The sequence below is a fragment of the Puma concolor genome, chromosome D1, assembly GCF_028749965.1.
Source record: "Puma concolor isolate L17-30 chromosome D1, mPumCon1.1.hap2, whole genome shotgun sequence".
In the NCBI taxonomy this organism is placed as follows: Eukaryota; Metazoa; Chordata; class Mammalia; order Carnivora; family Felidae; genus Puma; species Puma concolor.
This window is the reverse complement of record NC_141676.1, coordinates 45186296-45210164: the sequence shown is the minus strand read 5'-3', so window position 1 is coordinate 45210164 and position 23869 is coordinate 45186296. Positions and strand designations below refer to the sequence as shown.

Genomic DNA, 23869 nt, shown 5'->3' with positions numbered 1-23869 from the left:
TAGGTTTCCCAAATACTAATACAGACAATGAAACTCACAAAGTTACCTCTACTTTGCATTTTCTATGTGAGTAAATTAATTTTAAACAGAACAGTTATTTCAATGAAAATAGTTTTAAGAAGCAGAGATTCAAGCCATTAACACAATTCCTGGGAGAAAGAAATTAAATGTCCTCCTTTCAAGTATCCTAAATGGCTAAGATTTCCATTTTGGTCAAAAAAAGCAAACTAATCAGAGAAAAACCATTTGTCCTATCACAGGAGTGATACCTTAAACAGTACAGATGGTAAGGTACAGGTGCTGCGAATTACCTTTCATCCTCTTTCTTGGTGGGTCGGGAACTACTAAGGGCGCTCTGAGTTGCATACGTGCCCATCTCAGTTACCAACTTCTGAACTGGCCCCACAGTCATTTCCTCTTCAGGTTTTAATTCACCAGCTTCTTTCTTTATTTCTGACTCTACGATTGGGATCTAAAAATCAATTGGAATATCAATTTAGTAATAATATCAACCACAAGCAAATTGTATTTAAATATTCAATCATTTCTATGGAGGAGGCAATTCCCCCGAGGGGATTTTTGCAACTCTGCATTCAATTTTCTTTCCTTCCCTGGGCAATGTAGTGAGGAGAACAGGGCTTTGGAGTGAATGCCACTTACTTGTTGAATGGTTCTGGGCAAGTTAATTAAACTACTTTGAGTCTCAGTTTCTCTCTTAAATGGAAATCTTAATTCTATTCGTACAAGTTACTTTATAGGAAAATGCTTAGGACAGTGACTAAGACAGAGTAGATACTCACTAAGCCTTACTCCTCTTCTCTATCCCTTCCCCTGCAATCCTAGCCCTAACAGCACCTATGCTAAAATGAAATAAACCTGACTTATATGTACATAGTAACTTCATCAACTACCTTTTTTAAAAAACCAAATGGCTACTATGTATTTATTCCTCAATACCAATCCAATCATCTAACTTAAGAGCTCTTCAATCATTAACTGTCAATTCCCTGATTTCATAAGTGAAAAACCTAAAGTCCAGTCATGTTAAGAAACTTAGATCCAAGGTCCCAGAGTTAATTACCAGCAGAAGCGAAACTGTAACCAAGGTCTCCTGACAAGCACTGTTCTTCCTATTCTACCATATGGTGGGATGAGGAAACACTGCCAGTTTTAGTACAAAAATATTCTAATGTCAGCCCAGTTCTTATAATATTTACATTCTCCTTTCAAAACATAAAGGCTAGCACAGAGTTTTACAAGTCTTTTTTTTTTAAACATAGAACCTCTTGTTCAAAGAAAACCTTACCCTAAACAGTAAATAATACAGACAATGCTGTATGCAGATCAATGCAAGGGAGAGGGATGCCCCTAATTTCCCACAGCCTCTAAGCCTTAATTATAGAGGTAATTAAGACATATTTTTCAATGTTCTTTAACCCTGACGCTACTAACTAAAAACATGAAAGCAAGCAAACCACCACACAAAAGTCAGATTTACTGAAGTAAATACCACCATTTAAGTAGTTTTTTCTAAAGTAAGACATACCTCCCCCAGGGACCTGCGGACTTCAGTCATCACACTCTGAATGTCCTCCTTGGTACTACAGTATTCTCCCAGGATCCATAATGCTCCTCGGTAAATCCTGAGGGAAGAACACAGTTCTTGAAGCAGAGATTGTTCTCCGTGAATTTAAGCTCAAGGAAAACAACAAGATTCTGCAGTTCCAAGGGTATATGGATGAAATTTTAAAAAAGAATGTAATAAAGGCACTAAGTTTCTTTGATTCTCTCCAGAAATCACAAGGATTAAAAAGAAAATAAGTGTTCTCACCCATTATTATTACAAATATTCTAAAACTGGTAAACTCATTAGTAAAAATAAAACACCAAAATGTTTCCCAGAAAGGTGTTATCCTCCATTTAGGACAGAGTTAAGGTAAATTTTATTTTAATCACTTACTACTATAAAAACTGTATTACTTTGATGTAAAAAGTAATTCACTTTTTATTACAGCCACTGAAAAGAACAGACAAGATGCTGAACAGAACTATTAGGAAGGAGTGCAAAGGATTGGTAATACAAAAAACCCAAAAACAGAAGGAAAGCAACAATTCTCTAATTAAAAATGTTAAACTGAATAGAATCTTCAGTCATCTTTTCCCTAAGATTTTCATTAAATTTATTCAGAAAAATTTTAGAAACTAAAGCTCTAAGAAATGATGGACACTGAAGGCAAAACTTAGGTATACTTGTTTTCTCACAAAGGAAGCAAATCTTTCTCACTTCCACAAATATCAATTCATTGTCATATCATAAAAACAATTTTGCAAAACAAAAAAAACAAAACAAACAAACAAACAAAAACAATTTTGCAATGGTCCTTTCTTTTCTATCCAGGCAGATATAATGGAAGTGTATTACACTCCACCTATCAGATGCTTTCAATGAAGCAAAGTTTGGATGCAACAGTCCTTTCTCATTAGCAAAAGCTATTTTAAGGGAAATGCATGATGTCAGATTTGGGCTGCATTTTCAATCCCTCATTTTAGTAAATGCTAATAGGGGATATAAATACTGATATCCAAAAAGTGATACCCTTTAAAAATATGTTCCTTCGCCACGTTAGGATACACCATGTTTTAGAGGAAATACGGATAGAGAAACCTAGGTCAATCATACCTACAAAAACAAATTCTGCCCATAGATTGCAGATTTACAGAGAGTAAGGTAAGATGATGTTTACTATGACACTTATGTTGGTTTAGTGTTTTGATTCATTTCTTCTCTCTTGTATTTTCTACCAAATGACCCTTTAAAGATAGAAACGGTAAAATGCTTGCTTGACCTTACATTTAAACAGATGTTAAACCTACTTGACAGATTTAATAGCATGAAAGACTTCAAGCATCTTCTCAACAATAAGCATTCTCAGGTTATCAAAGCGCTGAATGGCTTCACGGACAAACTCCAAGACATCAGCGGCTGCTGCTTCATTATTGTCACTGAGAAATTCCATTAACTGGAAGGAAAAAAAAGAAAAATAGGTAAGTTATATAATTTTCAGAAAGAAAATTATCTAAGTTTTAAGAAGTAAACAAATTCACAAGAAATATAATTAATGATTTTCAAACACGTAACAAAATGTTGAGAGACAAGTACTGTTATGTAAACAAAGTCACAGTGTCTTTTCTGGTTTTTGTGCAGCCAAGTTTACTACAAAAAAAACTCACTATAAAACAAAAGCTGGAAATACACAACTCAAAATAAATTAATTGGATACACCTCAGTTGTAACTAAAAGCAAAATCATTTCAGAGGAAATCTGAAGTTCAAAGATAAAATTTCAAATTATAATAACATACTTCATTTATCTGACAGTGACAGAAGCCAAAGATTCTAGGTACATATATTTTTCCTATAACTAAATCCTTCAACTTTTTTTTTTGTTTTTTTTTTTGTTTGAGAGAGTGAGCAGGGGAGGGGCAGAGAGGGAGAGAGAGAATCCCAAGCACATTTCGCACTGTCAGTGCGGAGCTCAATGAGGGCTAAAACCCACGAACCATGAGATCGTGACCTGAGCTGAAATGAAGAGCCGGCCACTTAACTGACTGAACCACCCAGGTGCCCCTAAATCCTTCAACTTGTAAAGAGATAAAACTATTTGAGAGAAATACTTACTTGCCCTACTGAATCACATATACACAGCATAATTTTGCCACAGGTAATTGTAACAAACATCAATTATAATAATACATGGAAGTACTCATCACTGTGTTTTTCTGTATTTACTTAAAACAAAAAAATGTTTGTTTGTTTATTTTTGAGAGAAAGAGAGAGAGAATCCCAGGCAGGCTCCACGCTGTCAGTGCAGAGCTCAACAGGGGGCTTGAATTCATGAATCGTTGAGATCATGGCCTGAACTGAAATCAAGAGTCAGCCGCTTAACCGACTGAGCCACCCAGGCACCCCCGTTGTTTAGTTTTTTTTTTAATTAAAAAAAAAAAATTTTTTTTTTTTTAATGTTTATTTACTTTTGAGAGAGAGAGAGAGAGAGACAGAGTGCGAGTGGAGGAGGGGCAGAGAGAGGAGATGCAAAATCTGAAGCAGGCTCCAGGCCCTGAGCTATTAGCACAGAGCCCAACGCAGGGCTCAAAACCACAGACTGTGAGATCATGACCTGAGCCAAAGTCGGACGCTTAACCGACTAAGCCACCCAGGTGCCCTGTTTACGTTTTTGATGTAGATGTAAGAGAAAGAAGTCAGAGTCCTTAACCTTCTGAGCTTAACAGTGAATATCAAGATCCCGTCTGACCACAAGATTTAGTGAATCTACTAGACAGTTCCAGAGTCTAAGTGCTACATAACTCTTTTCATTCTTTTAGAGAATTTCAAAGTTAAAGTCACTGGAATTACATACCACAGGAATAACATTTGCAGCCATATCTGGAAATCGGACAGAACAGGAATGCAATGTTCTCACAAGGAGTTGTCTGTATTTGTCAGTATCTTCATGCTCAGACACATTATTTGTTTTAATCACTTCCTTCTTCAGAACAATAACCAGCTAGAGAACCAAATAAAAGTTAAGTGGGAATTATACCATGTTTGGCCTGACAGCTTACAACAGTGCTTTCTTTCAGAGTTTTGTTTTACCTCTTCAACATTCCTAGAAGAAACAAGATCCAGTGCTAATTGCAGAGTTTTCTTGCGTACTTCTAAGTCTGGTGTGCTCAACACTCTCAGGATGTCCATAACTAGATCCTGAGAAAGAACAAAAACTCCAGAATTAACACAAATATTAACAGAAAAAAATCTTAACCACACAATAGGGTATCTATCACCACCTTACTTCTTTAATCAATAATACAATCACTAGTGGTAGAAGAACCAGATATCTGGGGTATCCTGATGTAATGCAATATGAAGTATATAATATCACATATGATGCAAACTACAAACATTTACTCTTTATCAAGCTTTAGATCAAACATATAGTTAACAGGAAATATAGGAATCAGAGAAACAAACTGAATGACACCACTGGAAAGTCATTAAATAAACCCACAAGGAAGAGCATCTTACAGGACAATTGGTCTGGTCTCTTCAACAAGCCCACGTCATGAAAAAAAAAAATACTGCTCCAACTGAGACATAAGGACATAATCAGGTAAGCCATATGGTCAAGAATTGGACAAGCTAAACAAAAGTACATTTCAGGGACATCTGGGAAAATCTGACTTTGGAGTTGGCATTGGATAATATTAAGAAACTATCAATAATTTCATTAAATGTGATAACATTATTTTTGCTCTGCAGGAAGATGTTATGTTTTAAAGGAATATACTTTAAAATATAGCAAAACTAGGGATACTCGGTGGGCTCAGTTGGTTTAAGCGTCTGACTCTTCATTTCTGCTCACATCTTGATCTCACGGTTCAGGAGACTGAGCCTGGCATCGGTCTCCACGCTGTCAGGGGCTCTGCCCCTCCTTCCTATTCGCTCATGCGTGCGCTCTCTCTCAAAACAAATAAACTTAAAAACATGTTTAAAATATAACAAAACTAATTTACACATGATTTTACTTCTTTAAAACTTTATTTAAAAAAATTTCACTGATAAAAAAGTTCTAAAACTCTATTCCTGTGTAACTTTCACTTACATTCACCAGTTGTTTTTTTTTTAAATATTGATGTTTATTTTATTTTATTTTATTTTTTTAAACATTTATTCATTTTTTGAAAGACAGAGAGCGCAAACGGGGGAGGGCCAGAGAGAGAGGGAGACACAGAATTGGAAGCAGGCTCCAGGCTCCGAGCTGTCAGCACAGAGCCTGATGTGGGGCTCGAACTCATGGACCGTGAGATCATGACCTGAGTCAAAGTTGGCCGCTTAACCGACTCAGCCACCCAGGTGCCCCATTCACCAGTTGTTAATTCTGTTGCATATGCTTTATCAAACTCTACCCCTAAACATTGTCGTGTACATTTCCAAAGAAGGACAAGCTCTTACATAACCACAGTACAATGATCAAATTCAGAGAACTTAACACTGGGAACAATGATATTAACTAATACACAGTCTATAATGCACATTTCTCCAACTGTCCCAAAAATGTCCTGTAAATTTTTGTTGTTGCTCTGATCCAGGATAGCATTGGAGTTAGCTGTCATGGGGCTTTACTTTTATAACAATTATTATTCTCACAGATTAAATAGGTATGTTGATAATTCCATAGAATTCAATTATCTTTTTTTTTTAAGTTTATTTATTTATTTTGACAGAGAGAGAGCACATGCACGCACACACAGGGGAAGGGCAGAGAGAGAATCCCAAGCAGGCTTCACAGTTTCAGTGCAGAGCCCAAAGCAGGGCTCAAACCCACGAGTTGTGAGATCATGACCTGAGCCAAAATCAAGAGTCAGATGCTCAACCAACTGAGCCACCCATGTGCCCCCAATTCAATTACCTTTTCTTTTCAATCAATTGGAATAATTATTTTTCACAAACTGTAAATTATATCCAAATTAAAATGCGTGTATTTCTATTACTAAGAATATCCAATGCAGTACAAATAGCATATAAGATAACATTAATTCATTTTAGAAAAAAAATTTTTTATGGCAAAGACAATACCCCAAAAGACTATGGTGATTCAAAAGTTACATCTTAGTTGACCAAAATTTAAACTGCCCAGTATCCAAGAATTTATGTTACTACACTTGATCTTAGCCAAAAGGCCAAGGAGTGATTCAAGAATTTATGTTAACCAAGACAGCAAGGCTTAAGTATTATCTCAACTTGAAAAAGATTTTATCTAGGATTTTTCTCTTCCAGATAATGTTTACCTGTAGTACTCGTTCATGAGCAGGATGCTCTTTTAATTCTATCAATCGATCCAGAACTATGAGCTTTACATTGTTGTCACTTTCCTTAATAATTAAATCAATGTAGCACTGAGCAGCAGCCTATATAAAAAAAGAAACATGTTTTAAGCACACACCCATCTTAAACACAGAATTTGAAGATAAGGAAAAAAAGCCCCTAAGAAGCCAAAATATATTCACTACTACTGTACTAAAACTTTATGTATTTTCCCCAAAGGAATATGTCCCTCTATTTCCTAAATTCTAACAAATTTCATTATTTTCAAGTTTAAAAAAGTTAAGAAGCATCACAAATTAAAATAATGAAAAGGGGCTGCTATAGGTAGAAATACCAACAGTCAAAAATTAAGAGTCGAAACTAAGGAAAAGGTAGAAAAAAGCAGACAGAGTATTCCCTAAAATATAGCTATTGAGTATCTTTTAGTTTAGGTGCAAAGTCTAACACACCTGCATTACAGTACAGAAAAATAAGACCATAAAAATTACCCTGACTCATTAAAAGCAGAGGACAAAGGAACAACCTGAAAGAGCTCCCAATGACCAAAGCTGGAATAACATGACCAATAAAATTAAATAATAATGACTACAATATACAGAATGAAATAGCCATGCTAATATGAAGAGAGAAAGAAAGGGGGAGGGAGGAAAAAGTACAGCTCCTCCTTGCAGAACTCCAATTATTAAATGTAGAATGAGGAAAATAGAAAACCACCATTAAAATATCACATTAACAACCGCTGTACAGGGGAGCCTGGGTGGCTCAGTCGGTTAAGCATCCAACTACTTATTTCGGCCCAGGTCACAATCTCATGGTTCGTGGGTTGAAGTCCCACATCAGACTCTGTGCTGGCAGTGCAGAGCCTGCTTAGGATTCTCTCCCTCTCTCTCTGACCCTCCTCCATGCACTCTCTCTCAAAATAAATAAACATTAAAAAAAAAATTGCTGTACAGAAATGTTAAAATTATTTGGTTTAAGTCTGAGCAGAAATAGGATATTTCAAAGTATCTTCCCATGTTATTTATGGATTACAGTTTTTTTTTAATGTTTTATTATTTGAGAGAGAGAGAGACAGACAGACAGACAGACAGACACACACACACACACACAGTGTGAGTGGGGGAGGGGGAGGGGCAGAGAGAGAGAGAGAGAGAGAGAGAGAGAGAGAGAGAGAGAGAGAATCCAAAGTAGGCTTCAGGCTTTGAGTTGTCAGCACAGAGCCTGACATGGGGCTCAAACTCACAAGCTGTGAGATCATGACCTGAGCTGAAGTCAGACACTCAACTGACTGAGCCACCCAGCAGCCCCTCATGTTATTTACTGATTACAAAAGAAGAAATCATAACTCAACAGTGGAGAAATCTGGCAGACACCATCTTCACTGACTGATCAAGGTTAACACCACTAATAATACTTTAACATTACATACTCCTTGATCTAATACACTGAGAAAAGTGCATCACTTCCACAGTATTCTTCCCCAAAACGCATAACCTCAATCTAACTATAAGAAAACATCAAACTCAAATTGAGAGAGACATTTTACAAAGTGACCCACCCACTACTCTTCAAGTGTCAAGGTCATGAAAAACAAGAAAAGGCTTGAGAAAGTGTCACTGATTAGAGGAGACTGACACATGACAACTATGTGTAATGTGGGATCCTGGATTGAATCCTGGTACCAAAAAAGGACATTTTTGTGGGGAAAACTGGTTAACAATATTATTGTTAGTTAACAATATTATTGTTCCAATGGGAATTTCTTAATTTTGACAATTATACAATTGCTATCCAAGACACGGACATTATGGGAAGCTGGTGAAGGGTGAACTTTGTCCTACTTTTACAACTTTTGTTGTTTCGTTGTTCTGTAAGTCTAAAATTATTTCAAAAGAGTTAAAAAAATTTTTTTTTAATTTTTTTGTTTACATTTATTTATTTTTGAGAGACAGAGACAGTGTAAGCAGGGGAGGGGCAGAGAGAGAGAGAGAGAGAGAGAGAGAGAGAGGGAGACAGAATCCGAAGCAGGCTCCAGGCTCCGAGCTGTCAACACAGAGCCCGATGCAGGGCTCGAATCCACGAACCATGAGATCATGACCTGAGCCGAAGTCAGACGCTTAATCGACTGAGCCACCCAGGTGTCCCAGAAAATTTTTTCTTCTAAGTATTGGCAGCTAAAGCAATCGAGTCTCCTATTTATACAAGCTGGCTTTATAGAACAATTCATTCTCTGAATATATTAGAGGTTCATCGTGCAGTCTTGATACAGTAAATTAAAGAGAAAACTTAATACTCCATTATTGAAAATATGCACTCTTTTTAGGACCCATCATGTAGAATCTAAAATTCATTTCCTAGATCTAGGTTTTAAGGTAATTAAAGTATGGAGAGTGATCTTAAAATCTTCATCATTCTCCAGAAACCAGAAATATTAGTATTCTCTGTCACTCTTTCTCCCCACATATATACATATATATGAAAGCAGGAAGGAAGAAAACAACATTGCAGTATGTAAGGAATCTAATAACTTCACAACATTTATAAATTGTTGTCTCTGTTCCATGTAATCACATAGTAAACTGCAATGCCACTAAATCATAGTGCTAAGACAGCATACGTATCATCCAACTGGCACCAAAAGAAATAAGCAGTACCTTGATTGCAGTGGGCGCACTAGAAAGTGTCACTAATGTTCCAGCGGCTTCATATTTTACAGCAGGGCTAGATGACTGTAGTAAGTTATAGATGCAGCGAATGAAACGAGCCCTTTCTGATGGATTAGCATGACAGACCTGGAGAAGGAAACATTTAGGTTTCGACGGACTTCAGGGATACTTGCTTTCAAACAGATTTTTTGTCAGCTTATGGGATGTTACTTCTTATCATCTGAAAGCTAAGAATAGTCTTATAAGGGCATCTGAAGATGTCAGCCAACATGAGATGAGACACTGTGGCTGGTAATTTCAGAAAGAAATAGGTTTTACTTTGGATAATTGTTATAGCTACTCATTCATTTATTCATTCAGTCATAAATACTCTCACAAAAGGTTTTCAAATGGTTTATAATAAAAGATATGCATACTATACACAAATGAAATAGAAAAAGAAAATGTAGAGTAACAAAATCAAAGACAAATTATTAACCAAGTGATATTAAATTTGATTCTAAATTTTTATTCCAGATGTAATGCCAAAAAGGAAAACATAATGGGTATCAATCTCAATAGCTAATAACAGGAAAATATCTGTTCTTAAAGCAAGAAAGATAACCCCCTTTTTAAGTACTACTACTTCTTATTGGGAACTATGTTCCATACTGTGGAGATAACTAATTTTCTATGTTGTCCTAAATATATTTTAATACCTTTACCTATAAAGCAAATTTTTTTTTTTGATGTTGGTATTTCTGTCAGATTTTCCTAAAATATGTACAGTCAAATCTCTCATTCCGGCAAGACTCAGAAGCTATTCCCTTTTACTATACCTGGACTCTGTTAGACAAAGAAGTCTCTGAATAGCAGAGAACCGCTATTTTTGAGAACCTAAGTGGCATCTCTAAACCATAAAATGAATTAAAAGGAACTATAGTAAAACCTTGGATTGCAAGTAACTTGTTCTGCAAGTGTTCTGCCAGATGAGCAAACATTTCTAATAAATTTTAACTTGATAAACGAGCGAAGTCTTGCAATATGAGTAGTACGTGACACCAAATGTCACATGATCATAATTGAGCCAATGGTTCTCTCTCTCTCTCTCTCTCTCTCTCGATGATGGATTGTGAGTGATCATCTTCCATGCTCGGATGCATCTCAGGCCACAGTGTTTGGCAGAAATCAGTGATTTTTCGGAACATTGGACGGTGACCACAGCTGTCACTAGTGTATTTTTTGTCACTTCAAAGCACCTACGGACAGACCTTTGCTTTTCCATACAAGAGTAAGCTTAGGAATGCTTTGCTTCATTCTAGGTCAGGCTGCCTGCAGATACAGACCCTTTCCTTTGTTGCCTTATTGGAAGTTACATTAAATACACTATATGACAAGAGTTTATTAATACTGTACTGTAGTCAACATCCGTGCGAGCATATACAATGGCCCCCAGGCAGAAAAAGGTTGAAAAGAAAGGCGGTAAGAAGGAGATGATTACAGTGGAAGTTAAGAAGGAAATCATCGAGAAGTACGAATAAGGTATACAAGTAGCCGAACCTGCAAGATTTTATAAGAAGGCTACATCTGCATCTCCTCTGAGAAGAGGAAGAGAAAAAGGCGGAGGAATACCTCACTTCAAAAGATATTAGGGAGATGTGTACAATTTAGGAAACCGTGCAAAATTTTATAGAAAAGCCCCACCCAAATAAGGCTGTAGCAGTGTGAGTGATGACTCTGTCTAACAATAATGCAATGTCACATTTCCACAAAATCCTCAAAAGGAGGCAAAAGCAAGTGTCACTGGATAGGTTCCTTGTTAAAGTTGCATGAAAAGAAAAAGATTCGATTGAGCCAATAGGTAGCAGTGATTCTGTTAGTGATAGTGAAAGTCATCCTACACAATAACCCTCCTTTCTTGTCTCCCTGACACTAGCCATGGAGATTTTCAAAGGTAATGCACGTTAATTTATTTTTCTTTATATTTTGTATTTTCTTTATTACTTTGTATTATGTTACAGTACTATAATCATTTTTATATAAATATTTTTGGGTTGTGGAATGAACCATCTGAGTTTCCATTATTTTTTATGGGGAAATTCACTTTGATATACAAGTGCTTTGGATTACAAGCATGTTTCTGGAATGAATTATGTTCACAAACCAAGGTTTTACTGTATATATTTACAGCTCTGGTTTCAACTTAAATGCCAGTTCCAAATGACTGGTACCCCGTATGGAAAGGGGCTCTTTTCTTTCAGAATCAAAGACAGCTGTAACCAGCAGTGTCTGCTCTAGGTACTTTGTTAGTGTCATCCTATTTAGCAAAGTCATTCCTGATGTATATTTTTGTTGTCCTCCAATGAATGGTATCAATAGCAAAACTGGATGTTATTACATCTTTTATCAGAATATTAAGATGCAATCAATTCTAAGGCTATATCAAATTTAACTGTTTCCAATAAAGCACTTCATTTTAAAACCCAAATCTCTTACCTAGTTTTAATGGCCTACAATGTCATATTGACATATTTAAAGTCTCTCTATTCTCTTTTACAAACAAGGAACACAGTAAGTATTTAAAGCTTTTCTGGTTTGTTTTTAGATGTCCAAAGTAGTCTGGTGTGTACTCAAGAAAAGACCTGAATTTTATTCCAAAGCCTGATTCACAATCTATTCAGTTACGGAACAGTGCACAATGATTTCTCTGCAGCTGTATTGGGTCAAGCCATGAGTTTTTAATAGAATTATTTACGGAAGTTTAGAAAAACAGGAAGTGCTTGGAAAACAAAATAAACCAAAGGGAAAAGAAAAAAAAAAAAAAGACTTTCACAGGCAATGCTATAAAATATTTCTACTACTAAAACATTATCCCAGCAAATAAGCAGCATTCCAGAAAGAGATGATTTAACCTTGTCTTAAACTCCTGAAGTTTATTTTACCCCTTATAGATCAGTCTTACCTTGTAAATTAGCTCAACAATAACCAACTGAAGAATGTCTCCAAATGTCTGAACTTGATCAATGCAAGTACTTAGGTAATCCAAAGCTCGATCCTAACAAAATAAAAATGTATTTATCAAATTCCACTTCATTCAATAAAAGGACTTAATTGGTGCAACCTTAAACATACACAACTGAATATAAAACAAATGAGGCAAACAGGGCAAAGAAAAATTAAAAGAAGGGGGAAAAAAGGTTAACACATAAATGTTAAGAAAAATACATTTTCTAGAAATGGGCCACAAATCTGAGGTCTGGATTTTCTAGCACCTAAATGGAAAAGAAAAACCACTATGTGTTATATGACTCAGAGTACCCATACAATCAAAACAAACCAGCTATTTAGGTGCATAGTTATTCCTATTTCTAAGACCTAAAAGAAAAATCTCATTGATTTTCATATACTGAATGTGTGATATAGAAAACTATGACCTCAACAGTATCTCTACAGCAAAAGTATCAGAAAATTTCACCGAACTTTTTCTGATTATGTACCCCCCTCCGGCCCCCAGGTACATAAAGTGCATAACACCAAATATATAGGTTAATAAAACCAACACTACAAGAGGACAAAACATTCTGGCCTAAATAAGCAACTTTCTTATAATCTTGTTCACAAAGATAAAATGACAGCATCTAGATTTCAGAGAAATGGATAGAGTCCCTATCCTTCAGTCTTCAAGCATGTTATTTTCCACATTTTGATAATACTGGATAGCAAAAATTCCAAGATTAGATGCCACCAAAGTATGGAGAGTCATTGCCAAGCCACCAGCAGACCCATTCACTTTCAGTACCAGCAGAGCTGGATGTAGAGTTGACACCAACTTATGAAATTTGAAGAGCCTAATAAGGATACACATCTATGCTGAAGGCCACGCTTCTTTCAGGCTCAGGGCGAACCCTATACAAAGCTACTACTTTTCTCTGTTAAGCCATTTTAGAGCTACATCAACAGAAGGAAAAACAGGTTCAAAGCCCCAAAATACAGTGCCACAAAATAGGACCATAATAATTTCAATCTGGAAAAACTGTCAAGTGGCTATTATTAAATATCTCTCAAATGTTTACTTAAAAAAAAGTGTATGTATAAGCAATAGTCGGGAGAGGGGTTAAGAAAAACTATCTTAGGGGCGCCTGGGTGGCGCAGTCGGTTAAGCGTCCGACTTCAGCCAGGTCACGATCTCGCGGTCCGTGAGTTCGAGCCCCGCGTCGGGCTCTGGGCTGATGGCTTGGAGCCTGGAGCCTGTTTCCGACTCTGTGTCTCCCTCTCTCTCTGCCCCTCCCCCGTTCATGCTCTGTCTCTCTCTGTCCCAAAAATAAAAAAATAAAAAAAAAAAAACGTTGAAAAAAAAAAAAAAAAAAAAAGAAAAACTATCTTACACAAATCAAGTTCAAAAATCTAAAAAAAACGCCAAAATATACAAACACTTCTATAAACAAAATTACTAAAAAATTTGATTAGGACTATGTAGTACTTTTATTTCTCATTGAATTACAGACACAAAAGTATTTTTTAAAAAGTACTTCACCTGATCTGCATGAATTAGCATCATAAATGCATTCCTTTTACAACTTGCATCCTTCTCATTCACCAGAAAATCATGTATCAGTTCAGGAGCATCAGGTATAAGGTGTTCAAAATTCCTTGAAATAAAACAGGTAATATTCATATTTAATAAAAAACTACTGTTATTTTAGTAACTCAAAATTAATCTTTATCAAGCTTTATAACACTATTAATTGTTTTACCTTTTGAAACTTTTTTTAAAGGTTTTTTTTTTTTTAAGTTTATTTTTAATTATTTTGATAGAGAGAGAGAGAAAGCATGAACAGGGAAGGAGCAGACAGAGTGGGGGAGGGAATCCCAAGTAGGCTCCACGCTGTCAGCATGGAACTCGATCTCATTAAATGAGATCATGACCTGAGCCAAAATCAAGAGTCATACACTTAACCATGCCACCCCGGGTGCCCTGCCTTTAGAACTTTAAATCGATTAAAATTGTGGGTAGGAGGGGCACCTGGGTGGCTCAGTTGGTTAAGTGTCCAACTTCAACTCAGTTCATGATCTCACGGTCCGTGAGTTCAAGCCCCGCGTTGGGCTCTGGGCTGATGGCTCAGAGCCTGGAGCCTGCTTCCGATTCTGTGTCTCCCTCTCTTTCTGCCCCTCCCCCGTTCATGTTCTGTCTCTGTTTCAAAAATAAACATTAAAAAAAAATTTTTTTTTAAAATAATGGGTAGGAATCACAAACTTACATTTTCATCTATTAAATTATCAAATTATACGTTTTCTAGTCCAATAAAGAAAAAGGTTGGGGCGCCTGGGTGGCGCAGTCGGTTAAGCGTCCGACTTCAGCCAGGTCACGATCTCGCGGTCCGTGAGTTCGAGCCCCGCGTCGGGCTCTGGGCTGATGGCTCAGAGCCTGGAGCCTGTTTCCGATTCTGTGTCTCCCTCTCTCTCTGCCCCTCCCCCGTTCATGCTCTGTCTCTCTCTGTCCCAAAAATAAATAAACGTTGAAAAAAAAAAAAAAAAGAAAAGAAAAAGGTGACTTATTCCACATGCTATCTATCACCTGAATATCTCTAATAATTGTCTTTCATATACTTTAGGAATATAACATCAATGCTCATAATGAGCATCTCAAGGTACTAAAAGATTCTTCATTAAGAATTATCAGAGGGGTGTCTGGGTAGCTCAGTTGGTTAAGCGTCCCAACTCCTGACTTCAGCTCAAGGCACAATCTTGTGAGTTTGAGCCCCATGTCAGACTCTGTGTTGACAGTATGGAGCCTGAATAGGATTCTCTCGCTGTCTCTCTGCCCCTCCCCTGCTTGCTCACTCACACTCTCTCTCAAAAGAAATAAATAAACTTAAAAAAATTATCAGAAAAAAAAATAGTACCTTGAATTTTATTAATTATGCACTATATTTATTTACTTACTAACTTCCTATTCTGGAAATTAAGTACTTGCAGTATATAGAATAATGAATACTAGCTTAAAAACCATCACCTATGGGAATGCAAGCTGGTGCAGCCACTCTGGAAAACAGTATGAAGATTCCTCAAAAAACTAAAAATAGAACTACTCTACAACCCAGCAATTGCACTACTAGGCATTTATCCACCGGATACAGGTGTGCTGTTTTGAAGGGACACATGCACCCCCATGTTTATAGGAGCACTATCAACAATAACTAAAGTATGGAAAGAGCCCAAATATCCATCGATGTTTGAATGGATAAAGAAGATGTGATATATATATATATATATATACAATGGAGTATTACTTGGCAATCAAAAAGAATGAAATTTTGCCATTTGCAACTACGTGGATGGAACTGGAGGGTATTATGCCAAGTGAAATTAGAGAAAGACAAAAATTATATGACTTCACTCATATGAGGACTTTAAGAGACGAAACAGATGAACATAAGGGAAGGGAAACAAAAATAATATAAAGACAGGGAGGGGGACAAAACAGAAGAGACTCATAAATATGGAGAACAAATTGAGGGTTACTGGAGGGGTTGTGGGAGGGGGGATGGGCTAAATGGGTAAGGGGCACTAAGGAATCTACTCCTGAAATCGTTGTTGCACTATATGCTAACTAATTTGGATATAAATTTTAAAAAATTAAAAAAAAAAATCACCTAACAATTGTTAATTTATAGTCATTTTTGTTTCACTTATACCTCTGCCCACTTCTCCTCCCATATTATTTTGAAGCAAATCTCAGACCACTTATCATTTTTCTGTAAATATATCAGCATATTAAGGATTCTTTTAAAAAAAGTAATCATAATACCATTATCATACCTTAAACCGAAAATTCCTTAATATCATCATATACAGTGTTCAAATTTCCAACTGTCTTATAAATGTACTAATTTCTATGTGTGGAATCTAGTTTAAATTCTGATATTTGTGTAGTCTGTACGGTAACTTACAAAGAACTCTACATTATTAACCAGAATACCACTTCCCTAACAGATAACAAAATCTCATGTAATAATAAGAGAACTGTGAAATTACCTAACAATCAACTCTTAAAGTACAAAGACATTTACAAAAATCACATCCTACTTCTAAATGGATTGACACCAGTGATTGTAAAAACCAAGCATTCTAGCCTTATCTAACTGGTTCTCTGAATCACTGTTAAAGTCCAAAATCTTCAGCTTTCCAAGAACAGGAGTCAGTTGAGAACTGCAACCTTTCTCATTAAAAAATTCCCTCCTTATGCCTCTAAGGGTAAAAAGACAAGAACCACATTCCACATAAAGAGAATTCAAAAACAGGGTCAAAAAACTCAAAATCTACAGGGTTAACTTGACCTAACAGGTTAACTGGTCAAAACCAGTTAATAAATTAATTAAGCGCACTGAAGTTACCACAGTTAAGAATAATAGGCACTGTAAACTAGAGAGTGTACAACTTATTTAAAGGGAGCTAGTGTCATTCAATATCAGCATATTGTTGTCAAACAGAAACTAGGACCCAGTGTTGTCAGATCTTTTCAATGATGACAATATAATGATATTAAGAAAAAAATACTGTTCAAGCCAAACCAAACATTACCTGTAAAAGACATATGACTTGCAAGTAACTGCTTTGGAACCTCCAGGCTAAAAGACTAAACAATCCTCACAAAACTAAGCCGCAGGTGTACCTTTACTTACCTATAGATAGTATAGATGGCCAAAACAGCATTTCTTCTAACATAGCTGTGTCGATGCTCCAAACAAGCACGGATAGCTGGCATTAAAGGTTCTAGCAATTCTGCTTCTTTCAATTTGCAAAGAAAACGAAGAGTAGATCCTCGAATAAATTCATTAGGATGCTGAAGATCCTGATAAAATTTAAATATGAAATATTGAGTTCCAGCATTTTACAAAACACACAATTTTTAAGTGCAAAATTTTCCTATGTAAAAAATAAGAAAGTAGGTTTGAGGAAAAAGATCTAGATTACCAGACAATTTCCTTTAGATTCCTGTCTAATCAATTTTTCCCTTTTAAAGTTTATTTATTTATTTTTGAGAGAAACAGAGAGAGAGAGAGAACACACACATGTGCAAGGGAAATGTTGAGAGTGGATCCCAAGGAGGCTCTGCTCTGATAGCTGACATGAACTGTCAGATCATGACCTCAGCCGAAATCAAGAGTCGGACACTTAACCCACTAAGCCACCCAGGTGCCCCTGTCAAATCAATTTTTACTTACCATAGCAATGTCTCATATTCTATGTGTCACTATTTTTTATTAAGAACACATAAAAATGTATGGAAAATGTCCAAAGAAATTAACAATAAAACTTTTTACAGTAACTTACAACTTCAGTTCCAAATATCAGCAACTTCTATCTTACCCAAGATCCAATTTTAAAAATTAAAACTAAGCCCATTCCACCAATTTTACAATAAAAAATCAAAGCAATAATCAGAAATAACCATGGTTTGGTTTACCTTTCTGTATGCATCACAAACAAGGATCATTTCATGTAAAAGTCTTCCATCTGGAGTTGTTTTAGGAACAATTTCCCAAAATACTAGAAGTAATTTTTTGATGGTATGATCCTGAAGAGGTAGTACGAAACGAATGATGGTCATCAGAAGCCCAGGAAGCTTTTCACCATTCAGAATCATAATGATCACTTTCTTCAAAGCTTCAGTCTTTGACTTCACATCTCCTTTTTCTGATTAAAGAGAAAAAAAACACACATTTCAAAGGAAAATTCCTCAGATAATTTTACAATTAACAAAACATTTTCTCACTTTATTAGCAGTAATGGCAATAAAGGTAATGTAATAGAGTGGCAAGGGCTCCCCACCTATCTCTGCCACAAATAAGCTGAATGACTTTACCCAAGTCATTTATTTCCAAACCTCATACTTCACATATAACATGAAGGCACTGGATTAGATCTCTGGTCCCTAACCCATGGAATTACTGCAGAAGCCATGAATCTACAGGTATACCAAACAATGCATTTCTCAAACACATATGTAGCTATTTTTCAAAGTGTAAATAGATGTTAAGATAAGTGCTTCTGAATTCAAAGTGGCTTTTAGTTAGTGTGTATTTCCTCAATCAAAGTTACAACCACTATCATGAGGGGAAGGAGGAGGAAGATCAGTGGCATTTTTTTCAACATTAGATCTTCAAACTCAAAAGGCTGGGAACTAATACACTAGATTAATTCCAAAATCCCATCATATTTCTACAGACTATAAAACTTCAAGATCTTAAGAAATCACCTTAGAAATTGGAAGAAAATTACAATGTACTAGAGGAAAAGCCACTATTTAGAATTAAGGATGACACGTTTAAGAAATAAGTTTATTGTCCTTACTTAGCGTAAAACAATTTATACTATAAACTATTTTATGCAAAACAACCTATAATTTCATATCATTATCACTGCAAATTGAAGAATTTAGGGTAAAAATCTCTTGTATCTCAAATTTCAAGGCAGGAATGTAAGAGGCAAGTACACCAATACAACTGTTTAGATCACAGAAATAAATTACCTGGGAGATGGAACAACAAAGAGGGATGACAGAAGTTTTTAATTTCAAGGAGTTATCATGAGGAACAGAATAAAACTAGAAATATAGTTCCAGCAGTTAGAGCTCAGTGGCTATCAAATAAAGAGTTTCTTGTGGTTGCCAAAGAGACAAGAGACTGTGAATGACCAGCTGGTAGAGTTACAGAAAAAATTTAAGCTTTGGAAGAATCACAGCAGGTAAATCAAAATTTCTCTCTAGCCCCCTAAGGCTATTTATCTATTACTAGCTTGGTATGATATTTTTACATGTTGCAAACTAGAGAATATCTTCAAATATTTGGACTAAATCACAGTAAAGGTTCTTGCCAAATTGATCCATCCCACAAGTGTCAACATTTTTGCTAAAATCAAACAAAACAAAAAAAAAACATTTTTGTTTAAAACAGACCAATTTCAAATAAATAAATGTTAAAAAAAAATTTTTTTTTTAAATAAATAAACGTTAAAAAAAATTAAAAAAAAAAAAAAAAAAAAAGAGGGCGCCTGGGTGGCTCAGTCGGTTGAGCGGCCGGCTTCGGCTCAGGTCATGATCTCACGGTCTGTGAGTTCGAGCCCCGCGTCGGGCTCTGTGCTGACAGCTTAGAGCCTGGAGCCTGTTTCAGATTCTGTGTCTCCCTCTCTCTGACCCTCCCCCGTTCATGCTCCGTCTCTCTCTATCTCAAAAATAAATAAACGTTAAAAAAAAAAAAAATTTTTTTAAAACAGACCACTTTCTCATGCATCTCTCCCTGCTTCAGAGTATTATCCTGCTACATATGAAAAACTTGGTATGTGCCACATCAACTCAAGAAACCGAAAAATGATGAAGAATCAATCTGTGCAAACCTTCAGTTTTTAAGTCTGTGAGGATGACAAAAACAAAGCATCAGGAGAGGTGACAGAAGCTGATAGCAAAAACTATGATAAGATGACAGACTGGGCAAAGTTTTAAGTAGCTAAAGTTGGATTTGTGAGCCTAAACAGGTCTTATCTCTGTCCGGAAGCTTCCTGAATATAAAAAAAAAAGAAAAGTTTTTTTCCCTAATCTGTTTGGTAACATAAAGGACACAAAGTCCAAAAGGCATAAAACTGTATCATTATAATGCTGATGTCTTTTGTTCCAGTTTTTTTTTTTTTACTACTTTTCCCAAATTAGCAAATTCTAAAAGTTTAGCAGAAACTTTTAACTGGTAACTAAATAGAAAACCTGTAAAAAATATACAATCATTTATATTTCCAGCCCTCTTAACCACAATTTCCACTTATTCCAACAATTCAAAGTGAGGTAAAGGATACTTTTTTTCCTATATCTTCAAAATTTTCAGAACTTCTTGTCCTTTATGACACTACTAACAAATAAACCAAAATAAACCAAGTACTTCCTACTCCGGGTAATGTAAAGTCATCAGAACTCATATCGATTGACTAATAAAAGTATACATAAAATAACTCAATATATCACCAAACAAAAAAGTATTTGTTACTCTAACTGGAAACTATTTCTAAACTTTTTCTCATATCAACTCTTTTGAGATACAGTAAAAAATATATACAGCAGGGGCGGCTGGGTGGCTCAGTTGGTTAAGTGACCAACTCTTGGTTTCGGCTCAGGTCATGATTTCACAGTTTATGGGTTTGAGCCCCACGTTGGGCTCTGCGCTGAGGAGCCTGCTTGGGATTCTCCACTTCCCTGTCTCTCTCAAAATAAATAAATAAACATTAAATATATATATGCACAGACACATAAAATTTGAGATTTAAGACTACTTCTTTCTTTCTTGGTAAGGGGAAGGTAATTAAGGCAGCTGCAATTACAAAAAAGATATTGTTACAATTAAGGACGGATTCTGTTCTTTATCTTCCCATCTATAACCTCAGTATTTTAGGGTCTAAAAGCGAAAAAAAATAGTGGGGTGCTTAGGTGGCTCAGTCGATTCAGTGTCTGACTTCGGCTCAGGTCATGATCTCTCCGTCTGTGAGTTCCAGCCCCGCATCAGGCTCTGTACTGACAGCTCAGAGCCTGGGGCCTGCTTTGGATTCTGTCTCTCTCTCTGCCCCTTCCCGTTAGCGCTCACGCGCTCTCTCTTAAAAATAAATAAACCTTGGGGCGCCTGGGTGGCGCAGTCTTAAGCGTCCGACTTCAGCCAGGTCACAATCTCGCGGTCCGTGAGTTCGAGCCCCGCATCGGGCTCTGGGCTGATGGCTCAGAGCCTGGAGCCTGTTTCCGATTCTGTGTCTCCCTCTCTCTCTGCCCCTCGCCCGTTCATGCTCTGTCTCTCTCTGTCCCAAAAATAAATAAACGTTGAAAAAAAAAATTAAAAAATAAATAAATAAATAAATAAATAAACCTTAAGAAAAATGTAAAATGGGACACCTGGGTGGCTCAATCAGTTGGGTGTCCAACTTCGGCTTGGTCATGATCTCACAGTTTATGAGTTTGAGCCCTGAGTGGGGCTCTGTGCTGACAGCTCAGAGCCTGGAGCCTGCTTGGGATTGGGTCTCCCTTTCTATCTGCCCCTCCCCCACTCACGCTCTGTCCTCTCTCTAAAATAAACATTAAAAAAAATTTTTTTAAAGAAAAATGTAAAAAAAGTAATGACAATTTATTAATTTGCATTTGATTCTACTATCTTACATAAACATGAAAAAAAAGGAACTATATGTAGCTTTTGTATATAGGGGTATGGGTTTAAATGCCATAAAGGAGGGTTTCTTTTTCCTTCTCTAAAAATAGATCTCAATAGAAACCTAATGTTAAGTAGCCTAAAATCAGGAGGTATTCAATGCTGCTGATTAAGAGGTGGAATGAGGGGCGCCTGGGTGGCGCAGTCGGTTAAGCGTCCGACTTCAGCCAGGTCACGATCTCGCGGTCCGTGAGTTCGAGCCCCGCGTCAGGCTCTGGGCGGATGGCTCAGAGCCTGGAGCCTGTTTCCGATTCTGTGTCTCCCTCTCTCTCTGCCCCTCCCCCGTTCATGCTCTGTCTCTCTCTGTCCCAAAAATAAATAAACGTTGAAAAAAAAAAAAAAAGAGGTGGAATGAGGCAAGTAAAATATTGTCTCCTTTCAAAGTGCAAATTATCTTCTAAAAGATATTTCCAAGATTTGAAGCATAATTCTCACTCTATTCTTAGATTAGAGTCACCTGTGTAGGTTAAACTTATTTTCAGTAGTTCAATGAAACAAGAATGATTACTTTGGAATGTGCGTTGCTTTAAAAAAAAGTTTCTGACAGAATCACTCACAAAAAGGAGACAGATATACACTTTTAAAAATCCACTTGTTTTCTTTTTGTATAAAATGCTTTAAAAAAGCTTAAACTTTTTTAAACCTCAAAAGCTTGAAAAAGGGTTGACTTCATTTGTTCAATAGGTGGCAAACCCAAAAGAACAAAGTTCTTTTGGTTTTACAAGCTAAGGAATATGAAGTTCAGTGCACAAAGAAACTAAGACATTCAAATACACATTCTCAACCTGTTATCTATAGAAAACTGTCAGCTATACTTCAGCATAATATATTAAGCTACACAAGCCATTATATCTAACAACTAAACTTTACTTTAGTAAAGACAAATTGAGATGTTATTTCCAAAAACCAATATTGCAAGCCTAAATGTAACAAGTTTCCATTTTCAGTAAGACCAAAGGTCTATTAAAGAGATCCTAGAAAACAGTGTTTAGACAAAATTAAGTATTTCTAATTACAAAGAAACTTGAAAAGGAGCTTTTTATTTTCATTTTTTTCTCCATTTAATTTTCAAAATATTATCAGAGTTTACCTAGATCATTTTTTAAGCTAATTTCAGATGGTGGTTCTGAATCCATGGGCACGTTAATTAACGTATAGCACACGTTCTCAGCAGCCGTCATGGTTTCGGGATATAATCAAATCTCGATACAAGCCTTAAGGATGATAGATGCCAGAAAATCTAGAAAAAGAAATACAAGGCTATCGTTACAAGTAAAAAACCAAAAACACAACCAGTAACTATTGTGATCTTTACTGTCTAAAGTTCATTCCGTTTGGCTAGTGAGTTTAAAGTATTAGAAGAGTGGGATCAGTTTATATGTGGTCCCATAAAAATAATGCCTAACAATAAAAAACACGGTCTGCCTCGGTCTAAGGTATATTATCTCCCACCCCACAAACCCGCCCAGGGCTTGAGAATGCTGTACTGCAACACTAAGGCCCACAATACAGTGACAGTCCTCCAGCCCCACCCCACCATTTAACAGAACAATGATTTTTGAACATAACACACAATCTGAACTGCTCAAGAGACCTGCGCACGAGTACTCAGCTAAAAATCTGCAAACATTTCGCGTTCATGGGTGGACGCGAATGCGTGTCCGAGGGTCAATGGGTGCGCTGCACCCCACCCCTCCTCTTCCTCCTGCAAGGCAGCCCCCCGCCCTGGAATGGTGAGTCCCGGAGCCCGGGAAGAGTTCAGACCCCTGGTCAGTACGCAAGGACGGGAAGGGGCGTCTGGCCCAGAGCTTCCCAGCCCCCCGTTCCACTTGGCCAGGCCCGGACGCGAGCGGCCTAGTCGCTCCCCTTCCTCATCTTCCCGCCGGAGAGCCAGTTCCTCCGACTCAGCCCGGCCCAACACGCCTCCGAGATTGGGGGCTTGTAGCCCGCTACCTGGCTCCAAGGGGCGGCAGCTAGGGCAACGGTGGGACCGTAGACTCCGGCTCCAACCCGCAGCAGCAGCCGCCGCTCCGCACAGTCTTCGGCTGACGTGGAAGGGGGTGGGGGTTACGAGGCCAAACCACCTAGCGCCTACGGCAACTCAGAGAG

The 23869-nt window shown here is 36.9% G+C and overlaps 1 protein-coding gene across 1 annotated transcript in view; it reads right to left on the bottom strand.

Annotated features, from left to right (window-relative positions):
- The window catches only part of COPB1 (coat protein complex I subunit beta 1), a 36426-nt gene extending 12557 nt beyond the window's left edge, over nt 1–23869 (bottom strand). The window contains exons 1-13 of the mRNA XM_025927886.2: nt 23714–23869; nt 22851–23000; nt 17995–18224; nt 17210–17379; nt 14062–14176; nt 12490–12582; nt 9537–9674; nt 6846–6965; nt 4654–4761; nt 4418–4564; nt 2875–3020; nt 1547–1643; nt 312–472 (exon numbers count right to left, since the gene is read on the bottom strand). Coding sequence (XP_025783671.1) covers nt 312–472; nt 1547–1643; nt 2875–3020; nt 4418–4564; nt 4654–4761; nt 6846–6965; nt 9537–9674; nt 12490–12582; nt 14062–14176; nt 17210–17379; nt 17995–18224; nt 22851–22941 — 1616 coding nt within the window. The 5' untranslated portion in view covers nt 22942–23000; nt 23714–23869. The remainder of the gene's footprint in view (nt 1–311; nt 473–1546; nt 1644–2874; nt 3021–4417; nt 4565–4653; nt 4762–6845; nt 6966–9536; nt 9675–12489; nt 12583–14061; nt 14177–17209; nt 17380–17994; nt 18225–22850; nt 23001–23713) is intronic.